At 43.1% G+C, this 20,243-nt stretch overlaps 1 protein-coding gene and 1 pseudogene across 4 annotated transcripts in view; one reads left to right on the top strand and one right to left on the bottom strand.

Moving 5' to 3' along the window:
- Window positions 1-7,818: 7,818 nt before the first annotated feature.
- Window positions 7,819-8,844, bottom strand: LOC109699480 (superoxide dismutase [Cu-Zn]-like; annotated as a pseudogene).
- Window positions 8,845-10,902: 2,058 nt separating this feature from the next.
- Window positions 10,903-20,243, top strand: part of Slc12a8 (solute carrier family 12 member 8) — a 172,068-nt gene continuing 162,727 nt past the window's right edge. For 3 of the 4 annotated variants that reach the window (XM_074073347.1, XM_074073346.1, XM_074073344.1), the window contains exons 1-2: window positions 11,386-11,518; window positions 12,508-12,602. In XM_074073347.1, coding sequence (XP_073929448.1) covers window positions 12,552-12,602 — 51 coding nt within the window. In that variant the 5' untranslated portion in view covers window positions 11,386-11,518; window positions 12,508-12,551. Of the gene's footprint in view, window positions 11,050-11,385; window positions 11,519-12,507; window positions 12,603-20,243 lie in introns of those variants that run through there. The other variant, XM_074073345.1, reaches the window with a different exon arrangement.

The raw sequence follows: 20,243 nt of genomic DNA, 5'->3' as shown, positions 1-20,243 counted from the left end.
GAACTGAATGAATTGGGTTGCTATGCTTGAATGGGTAGCTAAGTGGACATATTTGATGGATACTGAAAATTTATCTTAAAATGCTAGGACAAATTTATGAGGGAAAGTGCGGGGAGATTGGGGGATTGTCATGTGTCTTGGGAAGGTCACAGCAGATTGTTTCTTCAACCCCCTAGGAGATTGAGTGTGAAGGGATCAGCTGCACACTCAGTGTCAGAAATAAAGTGGGTCTTTCCTTCTCCCCCAAAAGTATGAGCACTAAATTTCAAAATCTACTCAGGTGAAAATCGCTTTGCAATGAAACTTAACACGTTGAAATTTTCACTGTTAAATAAGATGTTTGTGATATTTTTAAATACAAACTTTTACATTAGTAGTCAGTCGCTTGACAGTTGAAATTTAGTAAGTCAATATATTTTAAAATATATTTTGCCCTCCATATATAATTGTTTTTAAACAATTGGGAGGATTTTCTTTTTGTTTAAATACATTTGTATTGTTACTGTAAAAAAAAAAATCTTGCTTGAATCCCATATTATGCCATGAATGAATTGCTGAGCCTTTATAATACAGTGAAAGCTTGTTTCATGTGTAGTCATGGAACATAGAGGTGTTCTTTAAATTGAACTATTCATTAAGAGGTTTAATGAGTTTCACAGCTTTTGGCGCTATTGTCATAGTTAACCTTGCCATTTGGAGTTTATAATACCATTTTATGTATTGTGATACTAAAGGAAGTTGTTTTGCTTTATTTTAAGTTGAATTATTAGACTAACTTATATTTGCAAATTCTACATTTTAAATGTGGACACTGGCTGTTTGAAAAATAAAATACAGAATACAGTTTTATGAATAATTTTCCAGCTGAATTTTTCACAATACTTTGAACCAAATAATTATTGGTAAATATGCAAAAAAACAAAACAAAACAAAACTGTGATACAAAGATAGTTAATATTAAAGAGAAATGGATGTTTATATGGAACTAACAGTTATACAGATTGAGTAACAGTTATCAGGGCCTTTACTGTAGCTTTGTGTGCAATGTTATTTATTAGGTAGTTGTAAAATGCAAGAGTCAAATGTTAGTTACTGTTGTGAATATTTTAGACTTGAAATATGTTTAATACAGAACTAAGGCTGAATGTGGTTTTTTCTTTATAGATGAGATTCTATTAATCCACCATCAGTAGTGTATGTGGTATTTTCTTTTACTAGTATAGATAGATTGTTTTCATTCATCTACCACTTTGCCAGTACCTTATCTTGTGGCAAAAAAGCAGTCTGCAGTGAGGATTGCTGCCTGGGTCCATGGTACAAATTTAAACTAATTGGCTCTTGAAGAGAGCAGTCCTCAGACCCTGGTTTACTAGCATGGTGCTGTAATCAGTCGTACACAGTAATACCACTGATAATCTACTAATGCATTTTCTGGACCCCAGTTCTTCATGAGTGAATCAGATTGGTGGGGAGAGGGATGGGAAGATAATCTCCATGACACTTCTCCCACCTTCTGAAGATTATATGAAAAAAAATAAAATTGAAATCACTTGAATTAATGTGTTGTCATTGAGTCTTACTTGACAATTTATCATGCACAAAAATAAGATTTTTCTTGGTTATATGCTTGGATAGAATTTTAAATTTTTTAGAGTGTTGGCTGTTTAATCTCTTCCCTTTGGTGAGTCTAATAAGATACTAGACTAAATGACATCAATATGATGGATAAGATTCAATAGAGGTAAAAAACTTTAAAGCCAAAATATGGGTCTCATAAGTTCAGAGGTTTTTTTCTTTGTCATTTTCAAATAAAAAGGAGGTTTATAGTAAAACCTTTTACCCACATGCTCATCCAGATGTATAAGGCATATGTAGAAGAGCCAGGATGAAAATGTGATATTGTAAACAAGAATGACGTTTTCAAACAACTGGGAAAACAAAAATTTAAATTGTCTTGAATTGTAAAATAGAGAACTTTACAGCCTTTGCATATTTATCTACTTGGATGAACTTTTAAAGTTGTAACCTTCATTCTCCCTAACTTCTCCCATTTTTAATAAGCTTCTGAAACTGTGTTGTTACTGTGAAGATGAGGAGGGAGCCAAAGAAGTGTCTACCTGTGCTAGTAGCCGTGTTCTCATTGATTTGAATCCTCCTTTGCTGGGGCTTAGAGCTTTGGCCCTTCATTCATTCAGCCTCGATCGCCTACCTAGTAAGGCATCGTGCAAATACTGGTTTGTAGCCGAGCATCTGAAAGGTAATGATAGTGGTATCAAGTACAGGCTGCAGGGTTGTACTTCAGATTATTAAAGCAAACATTGAGTGTAAAGATGGGTGCTGTGCTGAGTAATTTACATCTCATTCCTCATCAATGGGTAAGTGGGTAAGTACAGTTATTCCCTGTTTAGGATAGTTTTCTAGAAAGTACAGTTTTAGTAAACTTCCCAAAAGATAGAAAATATAACAGACCTAATACAGTGGAAATAGAGAACAATGTCAAAAATTACCCTGTAATTTGGATAGGATTCAAACCTTGAGTGTGGAAATGAGGAATAGACTTTGTTCCTAAGGAACTGATCTATCATAGGATTGAGATATTCATGCTGTATAGGGAGCCACAAACCTGAGGGTAAAAGTACACCAAAGGATGATTGTGTCCAGGGTTCTGGAGGTACCTTCCTGAAAGCAGCAGGGCCTGAGTAGTCACTAGCACAGTCTCCATGGAAAGGCTGGTATTTTAAATCCCCTGCAGTCATACACTACTGTTCAATTCTTCCAGAGTACAATTAGGTTTATGGTACTCTGTCTTTTCCTTCAAGATGTTTGGACAACTGTAAAACTTAACCTCTTAAACCTCCAATATGGTAGTTTCCCTTTGCTTATTGGAGCTCCAGCACCATCACCTAAGCAACTTCTGTGTGCAACAACTTGAGGGTAAAACGGATTGCTAGAGCATGAAATGAAATGGCAGAAAGGACACAACAGTAAACACATGCAGATAACTCTATACCTTACAGAAGACAACGTGAGAGTAGGTGTGGACATTTTATGAGCTGGCTTTTGTGTGTGGTTTGAGAACAGATCCTGCACAAAGCATAGGGAGAAATAGAAAGCTTTAATACATATACAAAAAGTGTGTATTCTTTAGGGAAGCCTTCCCCAGGCAGCATAGCTAATGCTGCATGAGACAGCCTCAAATGAGGTTACTTGTGTTTCTTGTGGGTGTGATTTGATGAAGTTCTACTGGTACCTGGGCCAGGGGACTTATAGTCAAGGACTTCCAAATTGCAGGCCTGCCTTTATGTACCCTTGTTCAAATCACTTAATCCTTTGTGGACCGCAGTTGTTTACATCTGCAAAATGGGATGATGAAAATCAAGTAGCTGTGAAAGGTTATTTGAGGTAACAATTTCTGAACTGTAAAGCAATAAACACTTCCTAATTCAGATTTCAGTGCCTCAAAGGCAAGATAAACCAGAATCAGACAAGTTTTGAAAGCCTCATTTCATTTAAAGTGAGGTGTGAAGTTTCTGATTTGCAAACAATACAGGTTGAGCATCTCTAATCCAAAACTTTCTTTTTTTGGGGGGGGTGGGGAATGGAGGTTTGAACTGAGGCCCTCACATGTTAGGCAAGTGTTCTGTTACTTGAACCATGCCTCCAGCCCAATCCAGAACTTTTCTAATGCAGATGTGTCACCACAAGCAGGAAATTCCACACATGACCTCATGGGTTGCTGACAGAATGCAGGCATGCTAAAAGTGTATGAAGTTACTTTCAGGCTGTGTAGACAGGTATATATGAAACATTAATGAATTTCATTATATTTAAAAATGAGTCCTGCTGGGCACTGGTGGCTCACTCCTGTAATCCTAGCTACTTGGGAGGCTGAGATCAGGAGGATGGTGGTTTAAGGCAGGCCAGGTAAATAGTTCATGAGTCCCCATATGCAAAATAACTACAGCAAAATGGACTGGGGGCATGGTTCAAGTAGTTAAGCTTCTGCTTTGCAAAGCAAAGCCCTGAGTTCAAACTTCAATCCCACCCCAAAAACAAAAAAAATCCCCAAGATACTATGTTTAGGCAAATATTCCAAAATCTGAGACACTTCTGTTTACAAGCATTTTGGATAAGGGATACTCAACCAGTATTGTCTTTCAAAACACTGAAGATACAAGGAAATCAGTCATTTAATTGGGCCGCAAGAAATAGTTAATGAAGTAAAAGTAATGGGAATTGTGTGAGGAAGATAATAATTTTTGTCTGCTGACAAATGGACTGCAGAATTACCAAGCTCACAACCTAAACTTAGGAACACATTTTTAAAAGCTCGATTGAAAAAAGAGCTGATTCCATTATTAGACACCTGAAAGGTATGGAACTTTCTAGACAAAGTCTTAACACTGCTGTATATTGCAACACATGACAAATATCCTAAAACAGTAAGGGAATATGTTGAGACAGAAGTCCCCAATTTCTCACTTCTGCACGTTTATGTGGATATGATGGTTCTCTCTCACGTTATCTTAAATCTGTTCTTTCACCATTTCTCTCTCTTCTTTGCTAGCTCCTTTGTTTCTGACTTTCTGAACAACTCTGTGTCTGTGTGATGATGCATGATGTCTCTCATGAGGTTTACTTTAGTGGTTTTTCATATTGCCATTTCAGGAAAATTCACATTCCTAATTGCTTATTGGGAGAAGATTTGGGGACCCCTGGATTAGTTTGTAAGCTTCTTAAAGGCTTTATGTTCACAGAGCATCAAACTCTCTCACACGTAAGCAGGTATGAATAAGTGAAGGAACAGTATTACAGGGTAACATTGGGAGTGATAATGGAGATTCAGTGACATTAAGAGGATGCCATGATCAGGTGGGAATACTGGAATTCAGCAGTCAACCACAACTGCACTCACCACAAGCTTCTAAACATTCCCAAAGGAGACACACCAGACCCCACAGCTACCTGGGTGTGGTAGTGCATGCCTGTAAACCCAGCACTTAATGCAGTGGGATCAGGGCTTCCCGGGCTACATAGCAAGATGTGAATCAAAATAAATAAGCATAGCAAGATATATATCGAATAAATAAAAGCAAAGTCCAAGGCTGGTGGAATATGAAGTACCTTCTTACTTAGTATGTGCTGGGCCTGTTTCCCAAGCCTAGCATAGAATGGGGTAGAGGATGCAGCCAGGACTGAAGGCTTCTAGAACCATGTCCTTCCCCGGCACCCTCTGGTAGACCAGACCCTCTCCATATGTGGGATGAGAGTGAATAACAAGTAGGATGGCCAGGTCTCTGTCAATAAGCCAGTGGACCCCAGCCCTTTTCCCACCTCAGCTATATAGGACAAAGACAGGAAGCAGCAAAATAAGAGAATGTTCACATGAGTGCCTGTTAGTGGAAATGACATTTGTTCTCTGTTGGATTCAATATTATTCTATGATCTGATCAATCAGATTGTCACCTCCTGGGGGGACCAGGCTTATGAATATTTCTCTAATCCACTGGAACCTTGCTTCCTTTACCACCACCACAGCCCAGGCTACCCCAGGCTTATCTGTGTTCCTGCAAGTTTCTGCATACCCACTCTTGTTGCAGATCCACTCTTGCTGACCTCCAATCTTTGTTCCAGATAACAACCATGTGAAAGCTCTTCAGAAGCTTCCCATATGCTGTTTGGATAACCATGAAACTCCTTACTTTGGTCTTGCCACCAATCCCCACCTACCACCCCTTCTGGAAACCTCCCATCCCTCTGCTCTGTCACTGCTGACTGCCTTCAGCTCCCAATGCTTGGTTGCGCTTCCCCACCCCCCACCCCCTCACTTTGCCAAAAGCCATGGTTTTCTCTGTACATTGTTAAAAACCTCATCCAAACTCTGTCCTTCACATCTTGGCCCTAGCATCATTTTCTCAGAAAAGCTTACCCCAATGTTCCTGATTAGACCATTTAAATTCTCTGAGTATTGAGGTCCCTTCCTATCCATCCTCCTAGCCTAGCTATCTGTGCTTATTAGCATGAGAATGTGATTAATGTCTTATCCCCCCTGTCCAGAGCAGTCTTCCTCCTCATGGTGTGTTCCATGTTGGCTCCAGTGCTTGCTGATCCACAAGTATATGGTGGATGTGGCTGAAGGAGAGGTCCAGGTGCTGTGAGTTATATGTGAGGGTGCAAAGGGAGTTTGCACATCCTATGGAAGAAGCAGAACCAGGGAGTTTGAGGTTCTGGGATAACAGTAGTAGGACCAGAAAACTGATTATGTGATTTTCAAAATGGAAGTATAGTGAATTCTGAAAACAGCAGACAGCGATTTGGATTTCAATCTCCAGCAAAATCCTGGAACATTCAAAAGTCTTGTGGGTAGACTTGGCAAGTCTTATCATTAACTCCATGTTACAAATAAGGAAACTGAGCCTCAAACATAATACAAAAAAAACAAAACAAAATGAAACAAAAAAACCTGGGCAAAGTCATATAGTGCAAAGAGAGAACTAGGACTCCTATTCAGACCTGACTTCTCTCTTCTACATTCTTGCAGGTCTGCCACTAGGCTTTCAGTCATGACATTTAAGTAAATGCTGAATGCTAACCACATTGCTGTCACAGTTCAGTCGAGCTGTCATGTCCTCGTGAAATAAACAGGATCCTGCTTCTTAGACTCCTCCCTGTATCATATGTTTTCTCATGCCCCCAGCAGGTCCTGACCTGTAACAGGTGCCAGGTGGCCGATACAGGAAGAATGACTTTCTCTTGTTGCAGGGCAAACCCCAGAGTCAACAAATAGCTTAGATCCTGGAGGAGAAACCTGCTCAGCAGGAGCTGAGACACCTGTCAGCAGGGCAGTGGTGGCCCCTCCTTCTCCAGGATTCTGGTCTCCCTAGGGCCCAACCCTTATTTCTCTGTGGCCTAGGAGCACTCAGGTTTGCATCTCCTGAATCCATGCTTCCAACTTCCAAGAATGCCTGGCAGCCCTTCCTACAGAGTTCCCTTTTGGGAACACATGTCAAAATCCAGGAAGGAGAAGAAACTTTTTTAGTCTTGTCTGTTCCCCTGGATTAAAGAGGCTGCATTGCTGTGGAGAAGAGAGACCTGAGGTTGGAACCAAACTGAGGGTAAAATCCTGGTTCAACCATCAGGGCCAGCAAATATGATTTTTTAAAATAGTCAAGTGACCCTTAGAAGGTGTATCACAATGACCAACTGTTACCATATGGTACACTGCCTGTGTGCTCTTAGGGATAGCTTTCACACTCCTCCTAACAATTAACAATTGTAACTAGAATAAGACACCACTGCTAATAGGACATTTTTTATTTCTTGCATAATTTTCGAATTTGGAAGCACTGGAGGGAGGAGTTAAAATGCTGATGCCCAGGGCCCCCAGACCAACTAAGTAATGAAGTAGGAATCTCTGGGCATACAGATTTAATACCTCCAGGAACTGAAACCACTCCTACGTGGTTGTGAAGTACAGCCAGGAACTGATCCCCCTCATGAGGCACTATGGTTCTGGGGTCTAGGCTATAAGACATGTTTTGTATACATACATACTTAAATCTGATTCAGTGTTTTCAACCTGCCTTCCTATTTCTATTCTGCTTGATTCTGTCCAAGCTCTGATCCCTTCCCAAGGTTCAGGCTTTCTCACAAAGGAGGTCATCTTTCAAGACACGGTTTCTTCACCAGTCTCCACACAGAAGGCAATTCTTAGGACCAACTGCTGGAAAAAAGGTGAAGGAGCATCTCTGCAGCTAGTCAGGTAAGGTACATAGAGCAACAGCTCACTTTGAGCTGGAGTTGTTACTGAATTTGTTTTTTTCATTGAAATAGACATTTTAATTGAATGAGTTTTATAAAACTATACAAATCTTCCAAGTGATCATTACAAGTACTTAAAGCAACTTAAAAAGAGTCACACAATTATACTTTTAAGATTACAGTGTTTTTAATGTTTTATCAAGTTGAATTTCTACAGCTAGCAGAATAACAGATGAATTACTGTGACTCAGACACCACGTGGTAGGGAATGTTTACTGGGTGATCCCAATTACTCCACAAGCCAAACGACTTCCAGCATTTCCTGTCTTTGTACTTTCATCATTTATTTCCACCTTTGCCCAAGTCATCCTCCTTTTCATGGACCACCATTGTACGGCCAATGATGGAATGTTCTCCTGAGAGTGAGATCAGAGAATCTTCAATGGACACATCAGCCACGCCATCTTTGTTAGCAGTCACATTGCCCAGGTCTCCAACATGCCTCTCTTGATCCAGTGGCCCACCATGTTTTTTGGATAGAGGATTAAAGTGAGGACCTGCACTGGTACAGCCTTGAGTGTTATCTCCAAACTAATGGACATGGAATCCATGCAGGCCTTCAGTCAATCCCGTAATGCGTCCCCCGCGCAGGCCGGGGTGGATCTGAGAACAAAAGTAACGGAGAAGACCGCAGGACACGCCGGCGCCCTGAATGTTTTTTAAAAGATGAGTTTTTATAATAATATTTTATATAATTGGGCTGCAATAACAGTGAATTCAAACAATGAAATGGATAAAAATATTCTGAGAGAAAACAAGCCATTTTTTATTTTGGTTGGATGCATTATACATTGGTTATTGCTACATAACAAATCACCCCAAAACTTAGCGGCTTAAAGAAACCACAGTAACATATTCTCTTTCACGGTGTCTGTGGGTCAGGAACTCAGGCAGAGCCCAGCAAGCAGAGCTTGCCTTGGCGCTGCGAGGCTGGGACCTCCGCCGTGGGCTGGAACCATCTGAAGGCTTATTTCACTCATGTGTCTGGTGGCTGACACTGGCTAATGCTTGGAACTCCCACATGTGGCGTCTTTATGTGGCCTGGGCTTTTTCACAACTGTGAATCCCAAGGGTAAGTGTTTCAAGAGTGAGGAACCAGAGGGACCTCTATTGCCTTTATGACTTAGCCTATGAGGACAAGAATGTCACTTTTCTCATTTCTACTATTGGTCAAGTCCCTCATGTGACTCAGTGAGAGCAAATACAGACTGCATCTCCTTTTGAAGGAATCTCAACTTTCTGCTGTAAGAAGAGCTATGAGATGGGATACATTAGCTCCTTCACCTTTGGAAAATACAGTCTTCCTCACATTATTTGTCTTTTTGACTTTCTTACTCATTTATCCTCAAATTCCAAAGTAACATGCGCTGATTATAAGAAAAAAAATCAATAAAAGTCCAGATTTATACACCAAAATGGCTTTGTCTTCCACTTTGCTATCAACCCCACTCTCTAGAGATGAAAACTAAAATACATTGGTGTTATTTTTCTATACAAACTACACCTATATAATATGTATAAATGATAATACACCATACACATTAATTCTTCAGCTTGCTTGAATTTTTCCAATATTGTAAGATGAACAGAGTTCCATGTTAGTACATATAAAACCACCAAATTTTTTCAAATGCTGGTTGTCCTTGTTTGGCTGTGCCAAACTTATTTAAACAGTCTTCTGTGGTTGGATTTTTAAGTTGTTCTTATTTTTCAAACTATTACAAATTAATGATGCAATGAACATCCTTCTATTAGGTCTTAAAGTGTAGTATCTTAGAAATTGAAATGTTTTGTTGTAAGGATGTGCAGTACACTATTTTCACTGTTATCTACTTCACTATTATCACAGTTAGAAATTAAATGTACATTAAGGAGTATAATTTTTTCTTTGCAAATGAGTAAGTTTCTCAGTTTAGCCTTAACATGAAAGAGAAACAAGCACATTTGTTCTAAGGTTCAGATGATGCTTCTAAGCTTAGTAAATGATGAGTGGCAGAAAGCAGGTGCTTCTGAAGAGGAGTGGATTTTCTTTTCTAATGTTAACTCGGGCTGATACAGATTTGAATGCGCATACTTCAGAATTCACACTGATTTAGAGAGAGGCTTATCAGAAGGGGACAGCAAGCAGGAAACCAGGTTGAGGCAAAATAATAATAAAACAATAATAATAAATGTCATGTAGGACTCAAAGGTACAGTGGATTCTGCCATCCTGTCTAGCCATCTTTTTTTCACAGATGGCTACTCTGTAACTTATTTGCAGGCTGAAGTTGTAGTCCAGTGTTAGAGCAATTACCTAGCACTCACAAGTTCCTGGGTTCAATCCCCAGCACTGCAAAACAAACAAACAAAAAATCCCATAAATAAATGAAAATCTTTTCCCTGGAGTTAAAATATTCTGATACACGTTACAATATGGATTAATGCTGGGGACATTATGCTAAGTGTGATAAACCAGACAGGTGATAAACCAGACAGAAAAGGACAAATACTGTATGGTTCCACTTAGATGAAGTATCCAAATAGGCAAATTCAAAGAGCCAGGAAGTGAACAAGAGGTCACCATGGGCTGAGGTAGGGGGAATAAGGCATTATTGGTTAATGAATATGGTGTTTCTGTTTGGGATAATAAAAAAAGTTTTGGCAATACTGATGATGGCTGCACAACGTTGTGGATGTGATTCATACCCTGAATCGTTCAATTAAAAATGGATTAAACGGCAAATTTTATGTAAGATACCTTCGTACACGTGCAACTTCTTTGCTGGAGCAGAAAAGAGAGGTTAAGGCTCTGTCAGTGTTCCATGGCTTTGCCTTTCCTTTTGTTTTAAAAAGAACAGCCTCTATTTTTAGGGATTTCACACAAAGGCCTGTGGGCGTGGGAAGTACTCCCAGATGCCCTCCTGTTTCTCAGAAGCCCTAGCAAGTTATTTAAGGTTTAGGAAATATGCCAGATTGGAAATGGAGATAATTTAATCTGTGTGTGTGTGTGTGTGTGTGTGTGTGTGTGTGCGCCCAACATGTCTGGGGGGCCCTTTCCGGTTGCCACCTGACTGGGCAGCCAGTCGCACTGCAGGTCGCCGGGTGCGCAGGGTCCCAGGGTCCCGGGCTCCCGCCCAGAAGCGTCTCCTGCACCTCCCCCGGGGGTCGCGGGAGGGTCCCGGGCGGGAGCTCCTCCTGCACGCGTACTGTGCTCTGTAGGACAGCACTTCGAGAGCGAGCCACCGCGGTAAGCTGGCGTCTCTGTCTCCAGCCCCAGGGCCGGCCACCTCAGCTGGCTGCATAGAGCTGGCTGGCAGGTGGTTGGTGGCCGTGCTCGGTCAGGTGGAGCCTGTGGGCCTGCGGACCTCCTCCGCGCCCGCCGAATGGAGTTTCGGTCCCCTTCCCCTGGGCCGCCTGACCCTTGGGGAGGAGAAAGGAGGCCGTGCAGCCCCTCCTTGTACTCCTGGGACAGAGGCCCTGCTGCGTGGCTCGGGTGTCCCAGCCCCGGCGGGAAGCGGGACAGCTGGGACGCGGTCTGCCACGTGGCGGCGGGGCGTGGCGGGGCGGGCCCAGCGCGCGGAGCTCGCGGTCCCCACAGGTGCGGGCCGCCGGCTGGTGGCAGTGAGGGTGGTCTCCTGCAGCCCCTCTCCGCAGGACAAGCGCTGGCCCTCAGGGACAGGCCAGGCTTGGGGGTCACGCACTGCCCCGCCGCTCAGGTAGACGCTCCCCTCCCGCGGCCACCCGGCGCGCGTGGGGCTCTCCCAGGGCTTGGGAGGGGGTTCTTGGGGGCCGGGCCCAGCGTGGGCCGACACATGGTGGGGAAGGTGGGTGAGGGCCGGGGTCCCTTGTCCGCAGGCTGCGGGACGTGCGAGGCCAGCGCTGCACTGCTCAGCGCGCTGTGGGCAGCCCACCCGAGCCCTCAACTCATCACCCCGCTTTAGGCAGAGCGCAGCTCACCAAGTCCACGCAGGCTCCCCAGCTTGTCTCTTGGCAAACACTCCCGCCCCCAACCTTTTATTTTTACTATTCCTCGGCGCACTTTCCCTTGCCACCCATGGCTAATCCATGGGTCATAGTCTCCCACAGGACGGAGAGCTCTATGACTTCGCCGCTTTTTCGCATCCTCTCCTTTCCTTTGTCCAAAATGTTGTGAACCCTGTCCCAGGAGACAAGGTTCCTACCCCAAAGAAAGCCAGGGAAGTCGCTCCGGTTGGGTGAGGATTGCCCTTTTTTGAGGATGTGCAGGCATCTTTTGCTGCCCTCCTGCTCCATTCTGGTTCTGCCCCAGGGGACTCCCAGGACAACCTCCTAACCTCCCTTCTCCCACTCTGCTCATGGTCCAAGTCTACAGGTAGTCACCACCTAGCTCGGGTTCTTGCTCAGGACAAAGGGTTCCCGAGGCACCTTTGGATGGGGGAGGAGGGCAGACCTGTGTTCTCAGGGGGTGGGCAGATCCTCACATGTTGAAGGAGCTCAGGGAAGAGAGAGCAAGCTCGGGGCACTGTGGCGGTAGGATGCAGAATTTGAGCACAGGTGGCTCTGGAGCATGAGAGATGGGAGTACCAAAGTGACTACCAGGAGTCTCCAAACAGGTAGAACAAGGTTCATTCCTCTCCCAGGGCTTTGCCTGGTGTAGAGGAAGAATGGACAGTGAGAAGCAAGGGAAGGAGGAGCGACCTCACCAAGGATGGCTTTAACTTTCCAGAGGGATCTCCCCACCGAGAGAACCAGGACCCCACTTCCAGGAGAATGCCCCAGATGTCCTCTGCACAGGAACTCTTCCATGAGGCAGCCCAGCAGGTAGGCCAGTACCTGTGGGGACAGTGATGGAGTTGCCAGAGAAGCCTGGGGTCTCCAAACAGTGAGCACAATGGGAACATGACAGTGAATAGTTTAAAAAGCAATTATCTCAGCTTATTTTATCATTCCAGTTTAATTGAGAAAAAATTATAGACTACTCTTAATCATCTGTGTGCAGAAAATCTTTGGCATTATTCACAGAGAATTTCAAATCTTGGGTCCCACCTTCCACCCCATCATGGGAGGTCCTCCATGAAAGGAGTGAAGAGTTGGATAGTATGAACTTTTAATTTTGAATCAAACCAATGTGAGAAGGAAATTTTATTTCTGGAAAAATTCAGTGGTACTGAAATCAAATGGATTTCTGGATTCCCTGATGTTCACTGGGTTTTTATTTGTTTTTTCTTTGTCCTCTCCATGTTGGTTATTAGTTATAGTAAATGCTCAACATGTAGATATGAAATTGAAATGGCTCTCCCCGGAAATACTTGATCCTTTAAGAAATGAAAAACCATATTTAGTTGTTTATCAAGAAACTACTTGCAAGATCTCTGCCATCCATAATCACTCAACCTCTCACTACCCTTTGAGGGGACTGGAGTTTTGAACTTAGGGCCTTGCACCTGCTAGGCAGGAGCTTTACCATTTGAATTTCTCTCATGCTTTGTGGAGACGGGCCTGAGAGTTTCCCAACATTATAACAGAGAGAATGGGCCTCCCAAGAGGGGAGAGAACCAACTCAAGGCGTCACACAATAGCAAGAAAGCAGGGTCCAGAAGAGTCTCAAGCCAAAGAACAGGAGATGGTGAGGAAGATGAGGCTCAGGTGTGGTGGGGGAGCCAGAGCGGTAGCCCACTGTTCTTGTGCACGGATATAAGTGAGAAGATGCGGCATATGACTGATGGGCCGAAAGTGCTCAGTGTTCTACTTCCCTTCCCCTGTCAGGCACAGGGTGTGCTCCTGCACCCTCAGAACTAAGCGCCACACACCTAACCCTGGAAGGCGTCCAGCTCTTTAGAACTTAGGGATTGGAGGCTTGGAATTGCTCCTCGAATAATGAAGATGCCTCATTACTCCTGCTCAGAGCTGTTCATTCCTGGGTGACAAGGCCTGAGGCCATGCTCGTGGGGTGCTTGGGGATCCTCAGAGAGCTTCATTTGTCAAGGGTCTTAGGTTTATTCAGTTTGACTAGTCAGTCTCTCACATACGTCCCATGTGCCTTCTTTGCACATCCAGGCTGTACTGTGTTTATGCTCTCAACGTATTATGTATGGACCACATAATAAATAGTGGGCCCTGAAAGCATGAAAAAGAATCCCAGATGGGAAAATGTGAAGGCCCAGGGATTCTAAAAGGAGAGACAAAGAAGACATTGTGGATTCTTCTCTGTGAGAGGGATCTGTTTGGGTTTAGCTCCAATCCTCTCTGCTGTTATAACCTTCAGTGGTTCTCCATGTCCACCACCCAGAGTTCAAAGTCCTTAGCGTAAGTCCTGCAGTCTACATTTCCTGCATTTTCCTCTTTGTGCCCCACCTTTCAGACAAACCATACCATGCTCCGTTGCTTATATCATCTCCGGGTCTTTGTACTTCTTACTCAACTGGTTTGTCATTGGAACCCTCCCAGTACCCAAGACCATGCTTGACATTTAAGTGGACCATGAATATTAATTGACTGACTAAATGAACCAACAACAGATAATTACAGTGCAAGTTCGGTTGCCTTAAGTGAGAATGCTGTTTTTTGTTTTTTTTCATCAGTATGAGGTTTGAACTCAGGACTTCACTCTTGCTAGGCAGGCACTCTACCACTTAAGCCCTTTGTGTTCTGGTTACTGTTGAGATAGGGTCTCGCTTTTTGCCCAGCCTGGATTGGACTGCTCCTATTTTTACACTTCCCACAGTAGCTGGTGTGACAGGCATGCACCACTATGCTCAGCTAGTGGGTGCATAGTGAAATGGGGTCTCAGGAACTTTTTGCTAGTCTCCCCAGCTCAGCCTCCCAAATAGCTAGGATTACAGACATGAGCAACCAGCGCCCAGCTTGACTTTTAAAATGTGATGGATGCAAAGGCCTCTGTGTCGTCTCCTTCTTCAGTATCTAAGCATTGGAGGATTGCCCAGTGTCCAGTGTCCAGTGTTAAAGCCTTTGATGTTCACTGTCTAGACACTGGAATTCATCGTTTTTTCTCTCTCCCCACACTGTCTTGACTAGAATACTGTTTTTTTAAACATTTTTATTAGCATATAGCAGTTGTACGGTGGGGGAGGTGGTTCATTGTGACATTTCCATATGTGCTTACAATGTGCCTTGGTTGGAGTCACCCCCTCCCCCATTCTCCCTCATCCTCCCCCCTCCTTCCTGAAACAATTTCAGCTGGTTTCATTGTTCTATTTTCATACAAGTATGTAAAGTACATTGACCGTGTTCACACTCCTTCATCTTCTGCTTTTACCCTCCTCTCTCCCACGACTACCCACCCCCACCACAAGGACCTGTTTTATACTCCTGTCTTTTATTTTTTAAGTACATATTAATTGTCCAAAGGGTTTTTACCATGGCTTTTCCCTCTGTTCCTTTCTCTTTCTCCCGAACTTCTTTCTCCACAAGGCCAGTAAAGTGACCCTTCCCTAAAACATCCATTTGTGCATTTGACTACTCTCCCTTAAGCCCTTCAGGAGCTTCAGAATTGAGTTCAAGCTCCTTGTCTTGGTCCCCAGGCCTACAGTGATGTGACCCACCTCTCCTGTTCCCAAAGCACCTATTGCTGTACTCACTGTGTGACATGGGCACAAGCTGTTTCTGTTCCATCTCCCTCAAGACTGTGAGCTCCCTAAGTTCGGGAACATGGCTTCATCCACTTACATTCCCAAGACCCAGCATAGTGCTAGGGATGCAGAGGATGCTCGCCATGGCTGGTCCTCCTCAACTGGACTCTCCTGGCTACAGATGGGGGAGCTGCAGTATTGGTGGAAGGGGAGCACATGGGGAATTTCAGAAGCATATCCTGGATGGGCGGGGAAGAAAATGTTAATATCTACTAATTAGTGGGCTCTTTCTGCGTTCTGAGCACTTAATATGCATTCTCTCCACAGCAGCATTCTGGAGTGGATACAATTATTTTGGTTTGATGAAGAACTGAACGCTTTGAATGCAGGCATGTTTGATGCCAAGGCCCAAGCTTGCATCTTTTCTGCTCTGAATTTCCAGAAGCAAAGCCATTCAGATGGCAAATCCAAGGCCTCTGTGGGGAGCCGGGGAGTTAGTTGGGTAGCTGATGTGTTTAAAACTGAACTCTGGGCATGACTGGCCTTCAACAAGTTTCTCTGTGAACCCTTTTCACCTTTACCCCCAGTCTCAGGTCAGGTGTGCTGCTAAGAGCTCTGGGGCCTGTAGAACATAGGATTAAGTAGGAAGTACCGAAAGGCCAATGGATACCATGCCAAAATCTTGACTTGCCTGTATTTTTGTTCACTGTGACTGGAAAGTAGCTCACAGGTTGTGAGTTAGGTAGAAAAATGAATGAATGGATTTTCAGTTTGTCTGTAATTGTTTTAGGATCAGACACTGTGTGTGTGTGTGTGTGTGTGTGTGTGTATAGGTTGGTCAGCTATAGTGGACTCGCTGAGAAGGGGCTGTACGCCTGAGGATTAATGGTCTGGTGATCAAGAGTATGTGTGCTTCCAGGTTCAAGAGTAGGTTCTAACGCTTTGTGACTTCGAGCAAGTTACCTCACTGAGCCTCCATTTCCTCACACACAAAACGGCTACGATGATAGAGCCCATTCTAGAGCATAAAGAAGATAATTCATGTAAATATTGGCAAAGTGCTTGGTTCATAGGACGCATTTAGTAAACATTAATAAAACTAAGATGGGGCTCATACATTTAGTCCATGAGATAGTAGTATAAATGATAAAAAGCAGTTAACAAATAAATAAATGCATAAGGCAGCACAGTAAGTCAGACAGAAGACTCAAGGCAGGAGTCTCAAATCCAGAGTGACACCAGGGAGGAGATACTTCCTAGTGTTTGAGGCCTGCCTAGGTCCCCAGGTATGATCACTGCTGACCCTGTCCCTTGTCTCCCTGTATAGTGCCCCAGCACTGCCTGACCTGCAGCTTGTTCCTGTCTCTGTCCTCTCCTGTCTTATTCTCTCTCTCTTCTGCGCAGTTCCACATGCCTAAATTAGTTTGGCACACTAAGAGAGAGTCTGGTCAAGTTTTAGGACAGTGGTCAAAGGGCAAGAGAGGCAGAAGGGTCAAGAGACGGGGTGGGGGTGGAGGGTGGGTTTCTCAGAGATCCTGTGGCCTATTCCCCTTGCTTAGAGTGTCAGGAAGCAAGCCCAGAGTGTTGAATGACTTATAGGGAGTCCTGTACAAGACTGGCAGAGCCAGGTGCAGGTCAGGCTACTGACCCCATAATACAGATCTGGGTTGAGCCAGTCTTCAGCTTATAATTTAAAGCATTTGTGCCAGGCTTCATCATTGTAAAAGCTTTACTTCTGGTTCTGAGTCCTCATTAGCCAGTACAGTTGAGAATCAACTTGTATTTGTACGAGGTATTTTTTTGGGGACCATTTTAACATCTTTAAAAAGCCAATGTGCATAGCAAGACTGGGTTTGATATCCAGAGCCCCTCCCCCCTCCGCCAATGCACAAAGTGAGCCCGGGCAGTCACATTTGTCAATGGTATATTGCTTTATTAGTATGTACAGAAATGAATGCACCCAAGGAGAAAAGAAGAGAACTTACGACCAGATGATCTTGCTAGCTCCTTTTATAGATAGGACATGGGGGCTCAGGTTGCTGGGTATGAGAGTAGAGGCTCTCATGTGAGGTTCCTGAGCCCTGTACCTTTCACCCTCCATTTTCTTTTGAGACAGGGTCTCATTATGTAGCTCAAGTTGGACTTGAACTTGCCAAGTCTCCTGGTTTAGCCTTCTGAGTACTGTGATTGCAGGCATGCATCACCATGCCCGGCACTTTTCAGTTTTTGAAGAGTAAAAAAAGCTGTTTTAAGACTCTCTTTAGTATAAAGGATACAAATTACAATTGCACTGAAGGGACCCAGTGCAACTGAAGAGTCTTGAAACATGAGCTGCTAGCTTCATCACAAAACTATCTCTAGTAAGTGGATAGATCCAACTCTTGGAGGCAGCAGAAGAAAAGAGATATCTGATCCAAGAATCTGTCTGTGGGGAGAGAAGAAATGACACTCTGAGGAGTGTCACTGTTAGGAATAAGATGCATGGGAGGCATTTCATGTGGGTACTACATCCTTTCCTTCTTTTTCTCCTCTGTCTTTCCCTTTCTTCATTTTTATAGCCCTATTTTCTCCAAAATAAGAAGTGGGCCCAAAATGATGCATAATTGTAAAAAGTAAAATGAAGACATTTTCTGGATAATGGTATCCTACCTAGAAAGTGGGATGAAAGTGTTAGTCACTGAAATGGATTGGCAGGGTTCTGTGTCTCATTTATACTTGCAGGATTTTAATTTATGGAGATTACTAAGTGACAACCGGGACAGGTCAATGCCATAAAAAGATTTTAATTTCTTACATTTCCCAAGAGAAGGCGTACAAGCCACACCATGCAAGGCAACAGGGACAGCATCAGAGTTGGTGGCTAAAGACAGGCCTGAGTGAAAAGCCAACACCTTCGTTGGGGTTTTGCAGGAAAGAAAAGGCAGGGAGAAGCAAGCAGGATTGGCCAGTTTGAATAATTCCAGTGACTCTGGATTACAGGAGTGGATTCTGGTTGCCCAGTACCTGGCCCTGGGATGATTTAGGTTAAGGGAAGTACTGGCTTGGTGTATAAGAGTTAGTTAAGGAGATGGTTGGAGCTATAGACTGAGAATTGGTCGGTTTGTGTATAACATGTTTGTCCCTGATCAAGCCATCTCTAAGAACTGACTAGCCCTAAAAGGGTCAGTCTCTCCCAGGCCAGCAAGATTTTTAAGTTGTCCTAATATTACAAGGTATGAGTTGGGACATGAATAATATATTCTGCCTAGCTGTAAATGGATGGCTTAGGGGACTTCAAAACTTCTTATTGATTTGGGGTATGTGTTTTCTATGCCAGATACAGAAAAAAAATACTGGTTTTGCCATTGTTTAATAGATTGGGGTTTGGAAGTAGAATCCTAGATGCTGTGTTAATGACCCCAAGTACTATTCTTGTAATTTAAGTAAGGTACCACTAGGTGGTAGAGTCTAGTCTGGCTTCCTATAGAGATGTATCGCTGAGTTTTAGCTTCATTTTGCACTTTCTCTGGCCAAAATAAATGTTTTCAAGATGGTAGTGTTAAACACTAGATAGTCCTATATTTATAGAAAAAATACAAATTAATTTCATTTAGGTTTAAAGAAATACACATAACTCAGTATAATTCAATTCAGCATCTCTCACTCTTCAATAATTGTCAAGTGAAATTTAATCTAAGTGTTAAAATTGCTTTTTTTTCCATCCTGAGTTTTAATGCTTTATTCAAAAGATGTGGTGTTTGCCTATACCAATATTAACTCAAAATGGATCAAGGATCTTAATATCAGACCACAAACTCTAAAGTTGGTACAGGAAAGAGTAGGAAATACTCTGAAATTAATAGATATAGGCAAGAACTTTCTCAATGGAACCCCAGCAGCACAGCAACTAAGAGATAGCATAGATAAATGGCACTTCATAAAACCAAAAAGCTTCTGCTCATCAAAAGAAATGGTCTCTAAACTGAAGAGAACACTCACAGAGTGGGAGAAAATATTTGCCAACTATACATCAGACAAAGGACTGATAACCAGAATATATAGGGAACTTAAAAAACTAAATTCTCCCAAAACTAATGAACCAATAAAGAAATGGGCAAGTGAACTAAACAGAACTTTCTCAAAAGAAGAAATTCAAATGGCCAGAAAACACATGAAAAAATGCTCACCATCTCTAGCAATAAAGGATATGCAAATTAAAACCACGCTAAGATTCCACCTCACCCCTGTTAGAATAGCCACCATCAGCAACACCACCAACAACAGGTGTTAGCAAGGATGCGGGGAAAAAGGAACCCTCTTACACTGCTGGTGGGAATGTAAACTAGTACAACCACTCTGGAAAAAAATTTGGAGGCTACTTAAAAGCTAAACATTGATCTACCATTTGATCTAGCAATACCACTCTTGGGGATATACCCAAAAGACTGTGACACAGGTTACTCCAGATGCACCTGCACACCATGTTTATTGTAGCGCTATTCACAATAGCTAAGTTATGGAAACAGCCAAGATGCCCCACTACTGACGAATGGATCAAGAAAATGTGGTAAAAAAAACAAAAAGAAAACGTGGTATCTATACACAATGGAATTTTATGCAGCCATGAAGAAGAACGAAATGTTATCATTCGCTGGTAAATGGATGGAATTGGAGAACATCATTCTGAGTGAGGTTAGCCTGGCCCAAAAGACCAAAAATCATATGTTCTCCCTCATATGTGGACATTAGATCAAGGGCAAACACTACAATGGGATTGGACTTTGAGCACATGATAGAACTAAGAGCACACAAGGGAGGGGTGAGGATAGGTAAGACACCTAAAAAATTAGCTAGCATTTGTTGCCCTTAATGCAGAGAAACTAAAGCAGATACC

The sequence above is a fragment of the Castor canadensis genome, chromosome 5, assembly GCF_047511655.1.
Source record: "Castor canadensis chromosome 5, mCasCan1.hap1v2, whole genome shotgun sequence".
Classification (NCBI taxonomy): Eukaryota; Metazoa; Chordata; class Mammalia; order Rodentia; family Castoridae; genus Castor; species Castor canadensis.
The sequence above is the reverse complement of the archived record's forward strand: the minus strand, read 5'-3'. Positions and strand labels throughout refer to the sequence as shown.